Source organism: Pantherophis guttatus, chromosome 4 (genome assembly GCF_059756535.1).
Source record: "Pantherophis guttatus breed Tessera chromosome 4, ASM5975653v1, whole genome shotgun sequence".
Classification (NCBI taxonomy): domain Eukaryota; kingdom Metazoa; phylum Chordata; class Lepidosauria; order Squamata; family Colubridae; genus Pantherophis; species Pantherophis guttatus.
Window position 1 is genome coordinate 117,899,771 of NC_142066.1, and position 19,476 is coordinate 117,919,246.

Here is a 19,476-nt window from a genome sequence, read left to right on the forward strand (position 1 = left end):
GGAAGGGTGGAAGGCTGAGTCAATCTTGAGTTGGTGGGAATTGAACTGCTGAAATGCTGGCAGCCTACAGTCAGCAGAATTACCCTGAAGTACTGCATTCTAACCACTGTGCCACCATGGCTCAAAGAGAACTTCTTGAATGACTATATGAATGTACTTTGTCCATGTGTGCAGGTGGTGATGATCAAAGAGAGCGCCATTCAATTGGTACATGATATATATTCATTCCCTTCTTCACCCTGAAGAGTACATACCAATATGGTGAACAGTTTGAATAGGACTGATTTACCCCATTGTAAATGGCAACTGACGTATCATTTTACTGAACAGTAGCTCAATCAATTCCACAATTAAAAGTGGACAATAATAAACTTATGGTGCATCAAAAGTGCAACGGATGCTCATTTGGAATATCAAAGGCAGGTTGTTATAGGTGTCAGTTTTTTCCAAATATTATGTAAAGTGCATATATCTGAAACACAGCATATGTTTTCAGTGCTCTGATAGCCAAAATAAAGTGGACTATTATTGAATTACAAAAGATAGGAAGAATCAGGAACTGGCTAATAATAGGTTAATGAAACCACAATATCTATCCGAAACCAGAATAGAATAGAATAAAATAGAATAGAATAGAATAGAGTAGAATAGAATAGAATAGAATTTTTATTGGCCAAGTGTGATTGGACACACAAGGAATTTGTCTTGGTGCATATGCTCTCAGTGTACATAAAAGAAAAGATACATTCATTAAGAATCATAAGGTACAACACTTAATGATAGTCATAGGGTACAAATAACCAATCAAATCATATTAGGAAACAGTAAATATAAATTGTAAGGATACAAGCAACAAAGTTACAGCCATACAGTCAATAGCAGAAGGAGATGGGTGATAGGAACAATGAGAAGATTAATAGTAGTGCAGTCTTAGTAAATAATTTGACAGTGTTGAGGGAATTATTTGTTTAGCAGAGTGATGGCACTCGGGCAAAAACTGTTCCTGTTTCTAGTTGTTCTGGTGTGCAGTGCTCTATAGTGTTGTTTTAAGGGTAGGAGTTGAAACAGTTTATGTCCATGATGTGAAGGGTCTGTAAATATTTTCACAGCCCTCTTTTTGACTCGTGCAGTATACAGGTCCTCAATGGAAGGCAGGTTGGTAGCAATTGTTTTTTCTGCAGTTCTAATTATCCTCTGAAGTCTGTGTCTGTCTTGTTGGGTTGCAGAACCAAACCAGACAGTTGTAGAGGTGCAGATAATAGACTCAATAATTCCTCTGTAGAACTGCATCAACAGCTCCTTGGGCAGTTTGAGCTTTCTGAGTTGGTGCAGAAAGAACATTCTTTGTTGTGCTTTTTTGATGATGTTTTTGATGTTAGATGTCCATTTAGATCTTGCGATATGGTAGAACCTAGAAATTTGAAAGTCTCTACTGTTGATAATGTGTTGTCTAGTATTGTAAGAGGTGGAAGAATGGAAGGGTTTCTCCTAAAGTCTACCACCAACTCTACCGTTATGAGTGTGTTCAGTTCCAGATTGTTCCGGTCACACCACGAGGCTAGTTGTTCAACCTCCCGTCTATATGTGGATTCATCATTGTCAATAGTTACAAATGCAGTATTTTCTGTCTCAAGACTCATAAAACAAAAACTATTAACTGAGTAAAGAATGATAATTTAAATTGTCATCTTTTAATATAAAGGATTGAATAAATAGGAAAATATTAAATTTTCACATGTTCCTGTTTTCTCAGCAGCATACTGTTGTGAAATGTGTTTGAAAACTTTTATCCTTTTGATTCTGCTATATGGACATATTGTCTATGCTACATGTATATCAAAAGTACATGTCTGAGAAGCTCTTTTGTTAATTGAATGATCTCATTGTAAACCACATGATATTCTGACATTTTACATTAAAACTAAATTTGAATGGAAATTTTGCCAAGATTCCTTAATTTCACAAAGTAATAATTCATGGCTTAAGCCAACTCTTACAGGCAGAAATTTAAACAGAGTTTTATTGTAGCAGTCTTGCAAGGTATATTAAAAGCACCTTCATGAAAATACCTTACAAAAAGCCACATGATGATGGTGACCTCATATAGAAAGATGTTTTGCATTAATATTATAAGATACAGAAATACAAAAGAAAATATTAGGAAAGATAGGGGAAGGAAAAGGGAAGGGAAAAGTGTGGGAAAAGTGGGTGGGGGGGAAAGGCATTGACTTTTGACTTCTGACTTCCCTTGGTGCAGGAGAATAAAATAATAACTCCAAATATCAACCATTTACTTTTACATAATAGTATAAACTAGCCATTTCTATAACAACAAACCTATCTAATCAGTAAAATCCAATATCAAAGTTTCATTTTTTCCACACCTCATGCACAAAGTCCAGAAGCATAATGAATGAATGAATGAATGAATGAATGAATGAATGAATGAATGAATACATATATACATGCATACATGCATGCATACATACATACATCAACTTTGGTTAGAAAGAGATTGTAGAAAAAATATTTTTTAAAAGAAAAAAAGCCTCTGCCAATCAGGCAACTCAACTGGGATCATCAGAGGCTTTTAAAAGCTTTTTTTCTACAACCTCTGAAGAGATTGTAGAAAAAATGCTTTTAAAAATAAAAAAAAAAGCCTCTGATGATCGCGCGGCTCAGCTGGGCATGGGGGGGGCAGGGATTTTTGCTACCGGTTCTCCGAACCACCTGCCTCCATCAGGCGATCCAGTCCGAACCAGGAGCATTTCACCCGATTTTTTTTTGGAAAATTTTTTTTAATTTATTTTTAAACGTAAAACATAAAATACACCTTTTTAGAGCAAAGGTTTGATCCAGTATAGAATAGGTACAATTGTTCACACTCCCTTAACCAATTCAATTCCATATTTCATCCATTTACATCTTTAAAAAAAATAATCCAATCCCGATTTTTTATCATACATTCTAACATCTTATTCTAAACATTTAACATTCTATTGTATCATCCTAAATCTTTAACTCCAAATATACACAGCTCCTTCTTATATTCAATCATTTCCAAATACACATCATTCTAAATTTTTATCATTTTAACAATCAGTATTTCATATATATTCCTTAATCCTAAAACCCATTACATCAAATCTCTATTTTACCTCTCTTAAATGACATCTAATGTCCATAGTCTTAACATAAAATATTTTTCTCCTCTCTTAAAGTCATTTCAAAATAGATTCATTTTAACATTCATTCAACATTTTCATCTATAATTTATTACTCGCAAAATATTTTATATTTGCTTACTTCAGGCTTATTCTCCATTACTACTAAATCTAATATTTAGCTGGTTCATAATTTAAATAGCTATTTCCCAGCAGTACTTTCGTCCACTCCTAACTCTTCTTGTTTAACTGGTTCACAGTTTTGCTTTAACTATTCTCCAGTATTATCTCCTCCACTTCCTCCTAGGTTTATTTTTTGGCTGGTTCACAACTTAATTAGCTGTTTTCCAGCAATGCTTTCCTCCACTCCTAACCTTACTTACTTGGCTGGCTCACAGTTTGGCTTTAACTGCTCTCCAACCTTATCTCCTCCACTCCTCCTAAATCTTTTGTTAAACAGGTTCACAACTCAATTAGTTGTTTTCCAGCAATGCTTTCCTCCACTCCTACCTCTATTTGTGACTGGCTCACAACTTTGTTTCACCTGATCTCCAGAATTGTGCTTTCCTCCACTCCTAACCTATTTGTTGGCTGGTTCACAGCTTTGCTTTAACTGTTCTCCAGCATCATGCTTTCCTCCACTCCTACCTCAATTTGTTAAACTGGATCACAGCTTTGCTTTAACTGTTCTACAGAGTCATGCTTTCCTCCACTCCTAACTTCATTTATTTAGCTGGTTCATAGCATTTTATTTTAGCTATTATCCAGCTTTATGCTTTCCTCCACTCCTGCATCTATTATTTGGCTATCTAGTTTTAACTAATTCACAATATGTTACCGGTATTATTTTTCAACATATTCTCCTCCATGTCTCCTACTAATTTAAAATAGAAATGTATTGTAACAAATATCTTCTCACTTGCTCTCTCCTAAGCTTTAAATTTTCTCTAAATTTCTTCCATTTCATGCTTATTTCTTATTTTTCTATGAAAAGCAACGTTTTGAACCACTTTAAGATCAATTTTCTGTAATTGTTAAGTGCTATTATTATTCAAAAATTCATTCAAAAATCACAATCATTTATACTCTTATTTCCTAATCAAATTAATCTTTATATGTTTATATAGTCAGCTTCAATTAAGGTAAAAGTAAAGAGAGAGGATAGTAAGGATAATAATAATAATAGCAATAAAAAATAAAAAGGAAACAGAGAGAGAGAGGAAAAAAAGAATAAAGATATAACAAGAAAAATTAAGAAGAGAATTAAAAAAAATAAGAGAGGGGAAAAGAAATAAAGGAAAAAAAAAGAAAAAAAGAAAGACCAAAGAGAAGGAGGAAGATACCTCCTAACATTATTCAAACATCAAATACACAAAAATCGTTTCACCCCTGATTTGAGGGTATTACTCTTCCTTCAGTTAGAGTAGCTTGTTTGCACATAATCAAAAATAAAGTTTGGAGTATTATAGACAGCATTGATAAAACTCTATGCATTGACAAGTACTATACATTGAAAACAAAACTGCTCTTAAGAGAGCCATTTATGTTTATCAATAATTTATGTTTACTTACATAAGAAGGCAAAAGAAAATAATCTTTAGCCATTCCAGGTTTAATTCATTTTTGCTGAAAAAAAAACACATATGGTTAGATAAGCCTAAGAAATAGAAAGATTAATGCATGTATAGGGTCATCCTATTAATACATATTTAAAAGAAATACTACTGAGTTGGTAAGGTGTATTTAAAGGGAACAAGTCATACCTCAAACGTCTTTTAAATTAAATTTCAACTTAATAGCTATTAATATATCAACATTGCTATATTAATATAATACTGAAAAATTTCAATCAGTCAAATGTTCAGCACTTTTTAAAAATAGAATATAATGTACAGAATTAGAAATGCCAGTGTGGGCATTTATTTAAAATACAATTATTATGACTATGTTGTGAAATAATTCTTTCATTTCTGCAAGATAGATTTTAAGTCAGGCTTAAAAAAATGAAAAAAATAATTTAATGGCTGGCAAAGAAAAACAGCCATACCTTAAGACACTTAGGCCTCAATAATTACATGCATTAGTTTTTTCAAGTCATTAGGCACAACTGTAAGAACAGACAAAACAATTGGCATTCAGTCAAAGAGCTTCGGAAACTACTATATAATTAAAATTTATTTGGTTAATTCTATGCACACTCATCTGGGAGTAAGACTGATTCAATAACTATGTATATGCTGCATAAGATCAAAGAGTATCCATTAAATCATAAGGTACATATATCTCATTGTTGAATGAGCAGCTTGCAAGAAATCCCATAGAATATGATGATCACTACCATAGCTCTTATTGAGGTAGAGTCAAATTGTATTCATTTAACTCAGAATCTAACACAGAATATCAAAGATTTCAGAGCTAACTCGATTTTGTTAAACATTTTAATAAATATCATTTTGTGTTTGATTGGCACTACACATTTCTATAAAATCAAGATACTCAATATGATTAGACATTTAAATGATGAAAATGATAAATTTCTAATTAAAGTCACAATTTCAGAATAGGAAAGCTATAAATATTAGGATATTCAAATAACTAGATACCTGATATTACAATATTTTTATTTTTAAAATGAATGTCAATATGATTTCTGAGTTATCTGAGTCTATTTCTGTTGAATCCAGTAAGAGAACACAGCTGTCTTTATCTCTATCCCATATTATCCTGCTTTTTAAAGGGATGATTAAAAAAAAAAAGATACTTCTCCAATTTACTGAGATCTCCATCCCTTTTATAAACAAGGTATCAAAAACTCTCCCATTTACATTTAAAACAGAAAGATCTGAAGCTTGAACTTGCCCGTTATATTCTGAGCGAAGCTGTTTCTGACATAAATAGCAAGACTTCACTTTTTAAATATTCAAAATAGATCCTCTTCCTCTTGAACAAGGAACCATTTCCAAAACCACTGAAAAAAATTACGTTAATCTAGAAATCCCCATGCTATCTTGAGAATAGCTGCAAGTCTAAGAGGATTCAACTGCTTTATTATGCAAATCTTAGAGGATAGCTAGAAGCAGTATGCAATTTTGGACTGTTCTAAATATCTTGCACTCTTGGAGATAATGATAGATTTTATTCTGATAATTGTTTCAACCCTTGTCAACACAATTTCAAGAACAGAAAGTTTATTACATAACCAGGGCCAATTTGTAGAATTCAGCATTTTAATGCAACTGTTTGGAGGAACATATATAAATAGAATAGAATATAGAATAGAATATTCTTTATTGGCCAAGTGTGATTGGACACACAAGAAATTTGTCTCTGGTTCATAAGTTCTCAGTGTACCTACAAACAACACTGTGATAAATAATAAGATACCAATAGGAGAAGGTAATAGGAAAGATGAGAAGGGTAATAGTAATATAGCCCTAATACATAGATTAAATATCCTTAGGCATACGACAGTGTTGTGGGAATTAGGTTTTTAGTAGGATGATGGCATGGGGGGTAGGGGGAACTCTCTTTGCGTCCAGTTGTTTTGACATGCAATGCCAGAGTTATCCACAAACTAAAATCATGTTTAGGGTTAGGGGAATAATCCTGTTAGTGCAAGCTGCCTCTTAGGTAATATATAATGGTGCTAATTTATGGATGAAAGTGGACCTTCAAAAATCCATTCAACCCAGTCTACCCATTGGGTAACCCTGATGTTAGCCAATAGGTACCCTTGCCTGCTTAAAAACCCTGTGAGATGCTTTAGTCAACAGGCAGATAGACTGTGATAACTTGTATGTGGGTTTGGCCACCAGAAAATTGTTTTTCAGCTGAGACAACACACAAGGAGTTCTGTTGTGGGCAGAGCAGTGGAAGCAAGCAATTAGTGCAAGGGAGAAATCTGGAAAGACAACAGACCTTAGTCTAGAGTTAGAGGGAATAGGGTAAAAATATCTCAGCTATCTAGTCAATTATCAAGTATATTTTTGTTTGGGAAAGAAGGGAGAAGCCCAGAGAACTTTAGAACATAGGCTCTGACTTATTAGTACTGCAGAACATGAACAATCTTCATTTTTTTTTATCCTACAATTATAGCAATATTGACGACCAGGAAGAAAATGCATTTACAAGTGTAGTATAGCATTTGTTGATATAGTTCCATCCAGTCAAGAATAATTTCTACACGGTGAACTACAAGGTAAATTTAAATTACATAGGATACTATGTGGAAATGATCTGTTTATCCCTTTTCACTGAAGGTTTACTGAGGTAGGTCATCTCTGGAAGCTTCTATATTCTCAGGCTGCTCAATTAATTCACAAACTAATAAAGAAAGATTTAATAGATTTAAATTTCAATTCATGAACTTTCTTGGGAAGGTTTTGGCTTAAGTTCCCACACTTTATCTTAATTGGCACTATATTGTTGCTGGAGCTTTAAGCTGTGATCTCCAATCCATTTAAGAAAGTGCACTTACTTTTATTGGAGTATTTTCAGTTGACTTCAGATCACCTCCTTTCACACAGCTAACAGTTGTAATAATGTCAACAGGGAAAGTAATTTCAGTGTAAATGGAATATTTGTTGGTTCAGATGACATCTTAAATTGGTTTCTGAGGAGAGACTGAACAGTAAATTAAACTTAAAGTAGGATTAAGATTAGCCCCAAAGGTCAAAATCGCTGGATTGGATACTATTTCCTTGTTAACCTATTATGTACATATATGCTTCCAGAGTCTTTTGACAGAAATGTGTAACCTAAAGTACACATTAATAGCTATTATAACAATTGGAGAGAGACACAAACACAATACAAGTATTCCCTAGGCAGAAAGAGTAGCATTTATTAACAATTAACACAAATATAAAAATCACTATAACCCACAGATACTATTACTGTATGCCATTATACGGACCAGTTACTTAACTGCTTGAATGTGGGTTAAGTCAGCAATAAAATGGATAATAAAATACTATTGCTAGCTAAAATAGCTTCTTTGTCTAATTAAAGATAAGTGGAAGAAATACCAAACTATAGTTCAAGAAATGCAGAGAACATTTATTTTCATTATTTGATCAAAATGCCTATTATCTAGTTTTCTCTTCTATACATTAAAAAAAGTAATAGAAAGCTGCTGAAGAATAACTCGTTGAGAAGGAAGGTTATGTTCAACCCTTCATGCAGATAATTTTTATTTCCCCATTCTCTTCAATGGATCTTTCCATTTTTTAAAGATATGAGCAAACAAAATTTCTCATCCTCAATATGTTTCCTCTCAAAGGGGAAAAAATACAGTCGGAAACTATGGTTTTCGAGATATTAGTAAACTACAACTGTCAGGATCTTCATCATCTGCCAAGTTAACCAAGCTTTAAAAAAAAAAAAGCTAATAGATTTACTATACCTACACCAAATTAAATTGGCTTTTCACCAATGGTGAAATCCAATTTTTTTTACTACCAGTTCTGTGGGCGTGGCTTGGTGGGCATGGTAGGGGAAGGATACTGCAAAATCCCCATTTCCTCCCCACTCTGGGGCCAGCCAGAGGTGGTATTTGCCGGATCTCTGAACTACTCAAAATTTCCACTAGTGGTTGTCCGAACTGCTCAAAATTTCCGCTACCGATTCTCCAGAACCTGTCAGAACCTGCTGGATTTCACTCCTGCTTTTCAGTCTTCCAGTCTTCAGATAGTTTAAAAATTGCAACTCCTCAAATTGCCAGATATAATAGTACTTTCCAGTTTAGTGCCATCAGGTATGTCAGAGCCCAACTCTTTAAAAGTATAAGTATATTTATTGGAGATTCTGGGAGCTACAATGCCAACTCATCTCAACAGCAGTAGGTTGGATAAAATTGCATTAAATTCTAGCTAAAGGATTAATGGACGTTGAAAGGCCAGTGGCTTATAACTCTTCCTTCATATTAAACTATTAGGCTGGCAGCAGAACGAATGAAGAGAAGTAAGCTCCGCTGAGAAGCCATATCAGCTGTCACCTGGCAGTAGTCATTATATCAGGTTCATAGCAGAGAGACTGAAGGAGACAGGGCCACAATCAGCTGCAGCTTTATCACACTCCTATTTCCATCAACTATCACTTGTCACCAGCCATTTCATCAGGGAAGTAAAGTGAAACAGAGTTATCATCAACTCAGCTAAGAAGTCATCTTAATCAGATTTCAGCATCCATCTTCTGTCATCTGGCCAGTAGAACAGAAGGACCATTCCTCTGTTTAAACCTTTTCTATCCCAGATTATTATCATAAGATTGTTGTATTAAGAATGTAAGACTTGAGTGTGCTCTTTGTTTTACTGTCTCAATTACCATTCCTTTTATTTTCAGTCTTACATTGGATCTTTTTAGAGTTCAAGGGTTAAGGAACAAAATTGGTCTTTGCAAACTAATAACAGAAAAGTTTTCTACCTTTTGTCTAACCAGGACAAAAATCTTAGATGCAAATACATATCAGACACTGCCATTAGTGGAACTGAATGAAAAGATCTTATATAGATCAACTCATATCTTGAGATAAATAATGGATATTTTTGGAATATCAGAAGCTGTTAATGAGCTATCAGGTCCTTTTAAAGATGGTTTGATAGTGATTAAGATGAAAGTGGACAATTTTAAATTTCTATTGTAAGCAAAGCAATAATGAACATAAGTGTAACTCTTTTGAATGTTAAGAAAAAAGTTTTACAATAATTTATTAAAATTAGATTGATACTTTTTCCATTAATTCTAGGAACAAATGTCCTTTGGTTCTCTGTGGAACACAAGATATTTATACATTACCTATGTTCATCATATTTAAATTTGGTCTGCATGGATATGGTAGCAATGACCATGCTGTTTATTTGTTGTTAGTTCGAAGTCGTGTCCGACTCATCGCAACCCTATGGACAATGTTCCTCCAGACCTTCCTGTCTTCTACCATCCTCTGGAATCCATTTAAGCTGATGCCTACCGCTTCAGTGACTCCATCCAGCCACCTCGTCCCTTTCTTCTTTTGCCCTCAATCTTTCCCAACATTAGGCTCTTCTCCAGTGAGTCCTTCCACTAGGTGGCCCATTAGGTGGCCAAAGTATTTGAGTTTCATCTGCTGTTTATAAATTCTGGGAATTGTAATCGCAACATACCTGGAAGCAACCAAATTCTAAATTCAACCCTAGATATTTTCTTGATTGAAATTCTAGCGAACACTTCTGTCAGTAATGTCATGCTTTATAGATCAATGGACTTAAAAAAAGTCCATTCTTTCATTCTATGTGTATAGCATCTTTTCTATACAAAAAAATGGAATACAGAATTGTTGGAGAAAATAATGATTTTCAGAATTAATCAATAATAGTATAATTAAGAGGTTATTTTTGTTTGTGCATGCTCAGCTTTAGCAACTATAAATTTGTTCAACTTCTTTTGCATTCCTTCTAGGCAGGGGTTCCTAAACTTTTTGCCATTAAACTTCTCTTTGGTATAACCTTAATGTACACCTAAAAATTAAATACCAAAATGAACAGAAATGAATAAGGAAAACAGTACAATGAAACTTCAGGAAAGGTGGAACTTTTTTCTGTAACAATGTTTGTTACAATAAAATTACAAAAGGGAGGCGCAAAAAATATTTGTGCCTCCCCTAGATTGACTTCAATTTGGGAAACCAAATTTTAAGTGCATACACAAATATTATTTTTGAGATTCAGAAAGTTGCAACTGATTAGAAAGTCATGACTTTGCATTAACTACAGAACAAGAAATAATCTTGTATTTTAATTTTTTTTAGATGTGTACAGAGGTGTGAAAGCAAATTGCTGCTTGAAATCAAAACAAAACTGAAAAAGCCTTCTCCTGCGAGTGATCTTTTGGCTGCTATTTCTCCACAAGCGGATTTTACTTTTTCCACTTTATTCCGGACACAGAACCTTCTACAGGTGAACAGAACATTCTTTTATGCAAGTCCACTCAAAAGAAAATCCAGTTCGTCCCCAAAGGAGTCATTCCGGTAATGACATACCACTGCAGCCAGGATAAATGCCCGATTATTAAAACCTGGAATCCCAGATCGTGCAGAATTAGAAGACTGCAAACCGAGTCAAGGTGGTCGAGAACTAAAACCGTGGAAAACGCAATTCAGCCAATCAAAGAAGCTTTTTGCATATCCATGTTCCAAACGTTTTATCGAATAGAAATCCCCAAAGTCTGAAGCTGCCGTGGACCATTTTTGGCCATTTTTGATAATGGAAAAAACTTAAGACTCAAGTGAAACTTAAGAACGGGAAGCCCACACTAAATATGGAGAGAAATGCAAAACTGGAGTCACGTGCTGCGATACTTGGCAGTCCGGAGTTTTTGTAACCATAGAAATGGGAACTTTTGCAGTAACGCAAGCGTGCTCCGGTGCTAAGGGCACATGCGCAATACTACTTAAGATACGGGAAATGACTATTGTTGCAGAAGCTGGCAGAGTAGCCCCGCCTCCGAGGTTTATTAACTAACTTCCCGGAGCCGGGAAAGGGGTGTGGTTATACCTTTTCCCTGCCTTCGCTGAGCAAGGGGTTCCCGTGCGACCACCTGGTCATGATGCAGGGCTTGCCCGCCATCCCCGAGGAGATCAGTAACTTCCTTGCAGGTGAATGTGTGCCCTGCGCGGCTGGGAGGGAACTTCTGCAAGCGTGGCGAGACTAGGGAGCACTTTGCTAGAGACAGTGTAATACAGCTACAGGAGAGTAAGGAAAGAAAAGGGAAGGTAGAAGAAATGGAGAAGTGACTTCTGGGGCGGGAGTGATTGCTTTTTGGAAGGGAAGCCGAAGATCTAAACTTGAGGATTTTGTTTTCCAAGTGTAATAATAAAGAAAAGGGGGACTCCGTAAGTCAAGAAATTCACCCTAGAGGAGGAGTTGGGTCGCGAAGCAGGGTGGGTTGATGCTTAGCTGATCGTTTTTTAAATATTTGGACAAGAAATAGCCAACTACTTCCCTGACTTGGACTAGGGAAAGTTTGACATCAGTATTTATCAGAAAATCTGCTTTTATACTCTTGCTGTCTTATTTTGGAGATATATTCTTAAAGTCAGTTTGGTGTATAAGGCTAGTGAATGAGGTACAGGACTAGAAACCAGGAGACTGAGTTCTAGTTCCACTAGACTTTGAATTAGTCACCCAACCCACCTCACAGGGTTGTTGTGAGAAAAACAGAAAGGGAAAGAATATTATGTTTGTTCAATGCTTTGAATTACTTATACGATAATGAAGGTGAAATACACTAATAAAGTTTTAATTTCAAAAATTAATTTACATTTTTTAAATGCTGATGCTACAAGTAGAAAGAGTTTAGCTAAGAAGAATTTAGAGTGGTACTGTAGAAGCATTACAATGTTTGGATAATCACCTGGATTTCTGATTTTTTTTTTTCTTGGACCAATGTCCAAAGTGCAGAATTGGGGCTTTGTTTCAGCCCAAAAAAAAATGGAAAAGAAAAGAAAGAAGCCTTTGATGTTTCCATATTTGCTTACATTTTCATAATCTTAAAATAGATTGTTCTGTGTTGTATTTCCTGTGTCTCTCATTATACCAGACTGAAAGCCACTTAGTTTTTAAAAATATATTTCCTTTTGTTAACCAAATGCTTTCAAATGAAATAAAATCCCTTTTCTTTTAGTGACTCTATTTTGTATTTATGCCAGCACTAAATTTCTATCATATGTTTGGCTGAAATTCTCTACCCATGTATAATGAAATGCATTTTTCTAAAGTCAGTGTGCTCTTCCTCTAATTATACTTGTTTAATATTAATCAGTAAATAACTTGATTTGCCCTCACCAATATCCATTACATTGAAGTTTTATTTAAACATACATATGGGCCTGTAAACACTTTGTTTATTAAGTTTACTACATGAATTGTCTTAATCAAGAGCCAACTACATTAAATATATGAAATAACTACTGAATTATGTGCGTCCACAGTAGGAATACTGTAGACAAGAATTCTTAGGCTGTAGTTCCTTTAAAAAAACATGAAAAAATTATTACATGCCAAATAAGTCTTGATCAATTATATCTCAGTCAACAGTTATCCTGTAGGTTGAAAGATTGCTTGAGTATACTTTTAAAAAGTATAGCTCTGCCAAGATGTGATTATGTCAGCTTTTCAAGAATTCCTTCCTGGCCAATAGAAATAGATCTAATTTCATACTCTTTCATACCAGGTAAACATTAGGGTTGCATATACTTCAGAAATTACCAGTATCTTGAATAAGTGCTTTTGGATCTCAGGCAAATACTACACCTAGCTATGAAGGCAGACTGATTCTTTTCAGGTTTCTGAGCAAGCCTGAAACAAAAGCTGCTGTTTCTAACAGTAACTCTTACAGCAGTGGTACCTTCTTTCCAGACATGAAGTGAAAACATTGGGCTGTTGTAATGAATAGCAGAAGAGTGTTGTGTTTATGTGGGATCTAAGGCACTTATTATTATTAATCATTTTTGAAGTATGCTGAAATGCAAATCCTTCAAGTTCAGCTCCCCCTGACTACATGGAAGTATCTGTTCCCAGCAACCAGAAGGAAGTGTCCGTTTTAAAGAATATTTTTGATTTCCCAGACTAGTTTACAGTCTTGGAGGACTCCTGTCTAAGAACTAACTGGGCCTTACCCTGCTTAGCTTTTTGAGATTAACAGAGGTAACCTAGGAACTGCTATATGTTGTGATTGGGACTTGTTTAGTCCTTGAATGAATCAGACTTGACTAGAGTCATTCAGCAAGCTATCCTATTATTCATGGCCTACAAACTATAATTTTTGGTTTTGTACAGCACATCCAAAGTAACCATATTATTTTAGTTTGATATGCTAACCCACTTTCTATCAGAAGACAGCTTGCTCTTTTTGAGACTATATGGTTGCAATCTGTTTGCCGGGAAATAAGTTTAATTTTGAATGTGTATATGTATATGTATTATACATACACATATACATATATTCAAAATTAAACTTCAAAATTAAAATCACAGTGTAAGATGGGTCTTACCTTCTGTTTTTATTAACTGTCTAGCTTTTTCCTGAACAGAGAATTCCATTTTCTGTCTTCGCACTAAGAAGAGTCTATTATTCTCAATCTTGGCAATTTTAGGGTGTGTGATCTCAATCCCAGAAACCTCTAGCCAGCATGGACTTTGACTAAGAACAAAAGCAGCATAGTACTAAAATCATGGGCAACCCTTCTGCCTTTTCTGTGTATTGCTATTAACTGTTGTCTTATTAATATGACTAATTGGCATGATATTTTTTTTAAAAAAATGTTAGTCTTCCATGATAAATCAAAAGTTAAAAATAAGCTAAAAAATTCTCATGATAAATGATTGAAATAAGTCCTCAGTTAAATATTTATGTTGTAGGACTAATTTCTATAAGTTCTAATCATTCCTAACAGTGGACCAGTTAGAGACTTATTTTCTGCAGATGTACCTCCACCCTTCCCCTTCCTAGTTCTCATCAGTATTGTGCTGAATATGTAATGATAGGAATGGATTGATAATGAAAAAAGTTACAAAGGGAAGAGTGAATGAAATTTTAACTAAAGTTACTAAAGCAACAGGATTGGTCCCAAAAGCACATTGCTTAAAAAAAAATTGGACTGTTGACATTTGAAGACATTGAATGTACTAATGTATGATGTTCATCCAGAAGTTTTTAACTCTAATTTGATGAACCCTTGATATTGACCTGGACATTGATATGCAATGAAAAACTACTGTTTTTAGTCAAATTTATTGATAAAACTTCCAAGAGACTAATAATGATTGACTGCTACTATTTATTTTTGCAAAACTCCAAATGCTTTTAATGAGCCCTGGTACTACCACTAGTTCACATACACGGTGACAGTATTTGATAATGCCATAGTTGGTATAAATGGACTTTAAATTTTTTGGATTTTGGATCTTGTGCAAGCACAATTCTGCCATGTATGTGAAAAAGTTACCACTGCTTTAATTAAGTGAATAACCAGAGTAGCATATATTTAATGCAACTCTAAAAGCAGTGGCATCTTTTTGCATGCTCAGGAAGAAGCCTTCCTGATAAATGACTTGCATGCTTTAATGACAGCAGAGAAATTCGGTACTTTGTGAGGTCTGAAGTTTTGTTTAATTATTTGTGTGGGTGTAGGTTTGTAGAGATTTGTGCAGATGTGTAAGGGTACGTAAATTATGTTCCCAATTGCTCATGCACAAGTGATCTTCCAAAAAACTCACTGAAATGCAATAATAGAAGTTTGCAATAAGCATTCTCAGGTTCTACTCTCTTCCATACAGCTCTTAATTTAGAGTTACTACTTAATTTAACTTGTGAGTCAGGAATATGTATTATCTATTTGAGCACATGAAATGTTTTAGCTACAATAATGAAAAGAGTTGCAGTCGCTCTCCTTTATTTCTCTTGACTGTGGTCCATTAATTCAATCTATCCTGGGTAGAATTTTATATTTTTTACATTTAGATCTCAGACATAAAGATCACACTTTTTATAGTGTTTCATTTTCAGTCTGAATATTACTGAAATGAATGTTCATTACAGAAGAATTTTGGATAACTGAAAAAGACATAATCATTATGTGAATATAATTTAAGATGATTACCTTTGCAATTACTACATCTTAAAAATATTGAAATGAGAAGAGATACATTGAAGTTAAGAGAAAGGGGTTCCACTGACATTTTTGAAATAACTTGTAGTATCACAAAAAGAGTGTTTGCCTTTTCTATGAGATTATAGTGCTCCATATCAGCAATAAAAAATGGGATATGCTATTTTTATATATTTGCTGCCCAATTGATTTCTTTTAAAATTAATATTGAGCTAGCTGTCTTGTGATTCTGTTGGCTTTTATTCAATTATTCAGACAATTTTGAATGAAAATGGTATTTTTTTTGTTTAAAATATAACATGATTCAACATCTAAGAAAAAGGTACACTAGTTTTTCTCCAATTCCTTCCTTCCTTCCTTCCTTCCTTCCTTCCTTCCTTCCTTCCTTCCTTCCTTCCTTCCTTCCTGTTATAAGATTAAGGGACATTAAGAGTCAATTTCTGCTGATGAAATAAAAGAATGTGGGGGCTCTAAACCTGTTATCTCTAATAACGGACTTCGGTTATACCAAATTTGTCAAATAACACAATTATTTAAAATTATGCAGAGTTTATTCCCAGTTAGTTATTTGGTTCTTTGCTTTCAGAGGAACCTTTCACAAAGAAGTAATTATTTTAGAATATTTTATTTAAGTTTGGAAATCAATCTTTTTTTGTTGCCTAGGTATCAGTGATCCAATTTACCAATATTTTAATTTATTTATAGACCAGTATCTTATGATTATGCATTGCACATTTTCTATCTAACCTTTTATGTAAAACCTAATATGAACTGTTTCTATTCCTATTCCATTGGGCTGTGACAATCACTATTCATGAAAATGTTTGAAATACAAGTGTTCTGTGCTAACTCAGATTAGGCATTAGCCCAACCATGCAGTGAATGTGGCTATGTATAACAACTAGCCTGTCTAATTTCAGCCTGCCATTAAGTGAATAATTGCCTCATTATGGGCAGAAAATCTATTCTTCAGTCAACTGAACAACTAGATTGCATAGCTAGTTCTGATGTAAATTGAACTTGTTATATAAGAAAAACAGTCTTGGGTGAGACCAAAAGGATAATCCAGCAAACTATTTGTAAAATTATAAGGCCTCTGCTTTTAGAGAAGAAATATGACAAACCTCTCATAATTTGTCCTTCAAAAACAGATATTCATAATACACATAAAATAATTTACTGACTATTTATGGGCATCTGCTACTAAATTTTATTTTGCATAGCAAAACACACATACACACATGAGCATTTGAACTAACCATCTGATGCATGACTGGGTTCATGCATCAAACTCATAGTATGATTTTTTTGGTTTAGAATGTTGCATCATAATCAAATAAATATTGATAAACCATAGGCCCAGTTTGATGTGTGAACTGCCAATTGTGTATTTAACTGTAGTTAACCATAGTCATGGTTTAATGCAATATCCAGATTGCATTACAGAGAATTCTCTTTAATAATACATCCTTCTATTTCTATCCATTTGAAGCTGACCACTGGGATTAAATCCAGATTAAATTAATATGTATCAAGGTAAAGTCCTGCATCAGAAGCTCATAAGAAAAAAAAAAGAAATGGTGTTCTGCTTCTGTATAAGACTTTATTGCCATATTTAGTGGTAGTTTTATACTGAAACATTAGTTCTCTTTGTTTTGTCATAGATACTATGTTGTTTTAGCATGCACAGTACAAAGTGATTCTTTGAGATTTACATTTCTCAGTGTCCAGCTTTTATACAAAGGCTTTAAGGATAGATCAGCTTTAGCATGGACAAAGAAATAAGATGGCAGTCTGTTTTGAAAATGCTATTTTGTTAATAAAAGTGCCAAATAAAGTTTGATTCTGGGACAATCACATATTAGTTGAAGCAGTTTATTATCTTCTAGATTTTATTCTTTGAATAATAGGTGGGATACATATATTTTACATGTTTTGACAGTTTATAAAAACTTGTCGGCTTTTGTTCATTTAATGATAGCAAATGTCAAAACAACATTTGCTGTGCTAAGCATAAGCAGAGCAGTGAACAAATCTGTTCAATTTACAGTTTGAAATATCTTTCAATTATTTTATGCCTGGAACTGATAAAGTAACTCCATTAAATAGTTTGGATGTTACTGTTTTATGAAAAAACTATAATAGAAGTATTTATCATCTGAAAATTAGTATTTCTTTTTTGACTCATCTCTCTCCCTTTATTCTTTCATGATTTAGATGTTGACACATTCATATCAGATATTCTAAAAGGTGAAAATTTATCCAAAAAAGCAAAGGAAAAAAAGGATGTCCTGGTTAAGAAGATGAAAGACATCAGGTTCAAGTAAGTAATTATGCTTGTATAAAATACATTTAGTATAGAAAGTATATACCGTGTTTCTCCAAAACTAAGACTTCTCCAGATAATAAGCCTAATAAGATATAATAGTATCTTATTAGTATAATTAATAATTAACTAACAATTTCTAATATAAACATAATAAGATAGTCAAAATCGGGCTTTTCAGCACATGAGTTAAAATAAGCCCCCCAAAATAAGCCTCCCCAACTATTTAAACGCATGCGCAGCTGGTTCCGCCATTTCCTCTGGTTGCTTGCCGTGCATACAATATGAGGTGAGGCGAAACCAGGGGGGGAGAAGGGTGGAACATGCCCACCCCTCCCTGTTCTTTGCACCGGCCGAGCGGCTGGCCGCTGCTGCCCTGATGTGTCCTGCTGCCACAACCTCGTGGAGCAGGACTCTGCAAGGCTTGTGCCGTTGTACGCATGAACGGTTACACCACTGCAACTGGTGTTCTGCTGCTCGCAGCTGTGCCAGTATTTCGAACCTTGCAGCGGTGCTGCTGTTTGTGCATGCAACAGCACAAGCCTTGCAGAGTCCTGCTCCACGAGGCGGCGCTTGGCGGGGTGATGAATCTCACAAAGACTCATTTCTGACAAGTGGAATAGGGGAGAAGCGAGACATGTGAAGCAAGACCTGGCTCCCCTTGCCATCTCTTCTCCCCTCCCCCGCCTCGACGGGCATGGCAGGGCTCCTGCCCATTGCTTAGCCACCCTCCCCCTTTAGGGATGCAATTTGGGGGTGGCAGGTGGGGCGGCCGTCTTACCTTTCAAGCTCTGTCGCATTCCTCATCTTTGTGTCCAGGCAAGCACGTTGTAAGAAAAAATTTATTGAACTCGTTAGAAGGGGTTTTTTTACAATGTGTTTCCCTGGACACAGTGGTGAGGAACATGATGGAGCTTGAAAGGTAAGACGTATGTCCCTTTTGCCACCCCTAAATCGCATTGACATACTGGCATAGCCGTGAGTGGCAGGACACCAGCTGTGCCAGTATGATGAAGCTCGTGGCGGTGCTGCCTCCACCCCAAAATAAAAAGAACCCCCCCCAATAATAACACCAAGCCCTTATTTCGGGGTTCAAAAGAAAATAAGACTCTGTCTTATTTTCGGGGAAACACGGTAAATTTGCAACCAATCTGTCAAATAGGCTATCCTTATTATTTCTCTTTTATTCATAAGAAAATTTTAAATAAATTAATAAAGGCTCCAGCATAAATTAAATCCTTGTTTAATTTTATTTATTTGGGATTCTATACCATCATGTTCTCATTTTGTGTTCCAAACAAAGAAGAAGGGGAAACTCAAGCTCATCAGACTGCTCATCTCTA

The 19,476-nt window shown here is 34.8% G+C and overlaps 1 protein-coding gene and 1 long non-coding RNA gene across 3 annotated transcripts in view; one reads left to right on the forward strand and one right to left on the reverse strand.

Moving 5' to 3' along the window:
• Positions 1–650: 650 nt before the first annotated feature.
• On the reverse strand, positions 651–10,303 carry LOC117654948 (uncharacterized). The gene is made up of 3 exons (XR_004588459.3): positions 9,960–10,303; positions 7,642–7,787; positions 651–4,790 (listed from the first exon to the last, which is right to left on the reverse strand). It is a non-coding gene; the product is annotated as an uncharacterized LOC117654948 (long non-coding RNA).
• A 1,362-nt stretch (positions 10,304–11,665) lies between these two features.
• SKAP2 (src kinase associated phosphoprotein 2) overlaps positions 11,666–19,476 on the forward strand; it is a 148,777-nt gene continuing 140,966 nt past the window's right edge. For both annotated transcript variants that reach the window (XM_087892628.1, XM_087892629.1), the window contains exons 1-2: positions 11,666–11,793; positions 18,025–18,130. In XM_087892628.1, coding sequence (XP_087748754.1) covers positions 11,742–11,793; positions 18,025–18,130 — 158 coding nt within the window. In that variant the 5' untranslated portion in view covers positions 11,666–11,741. The remainder of the gene's footprint in view (positions 11,794–18,024; positions 18,131–19,476) is intronic.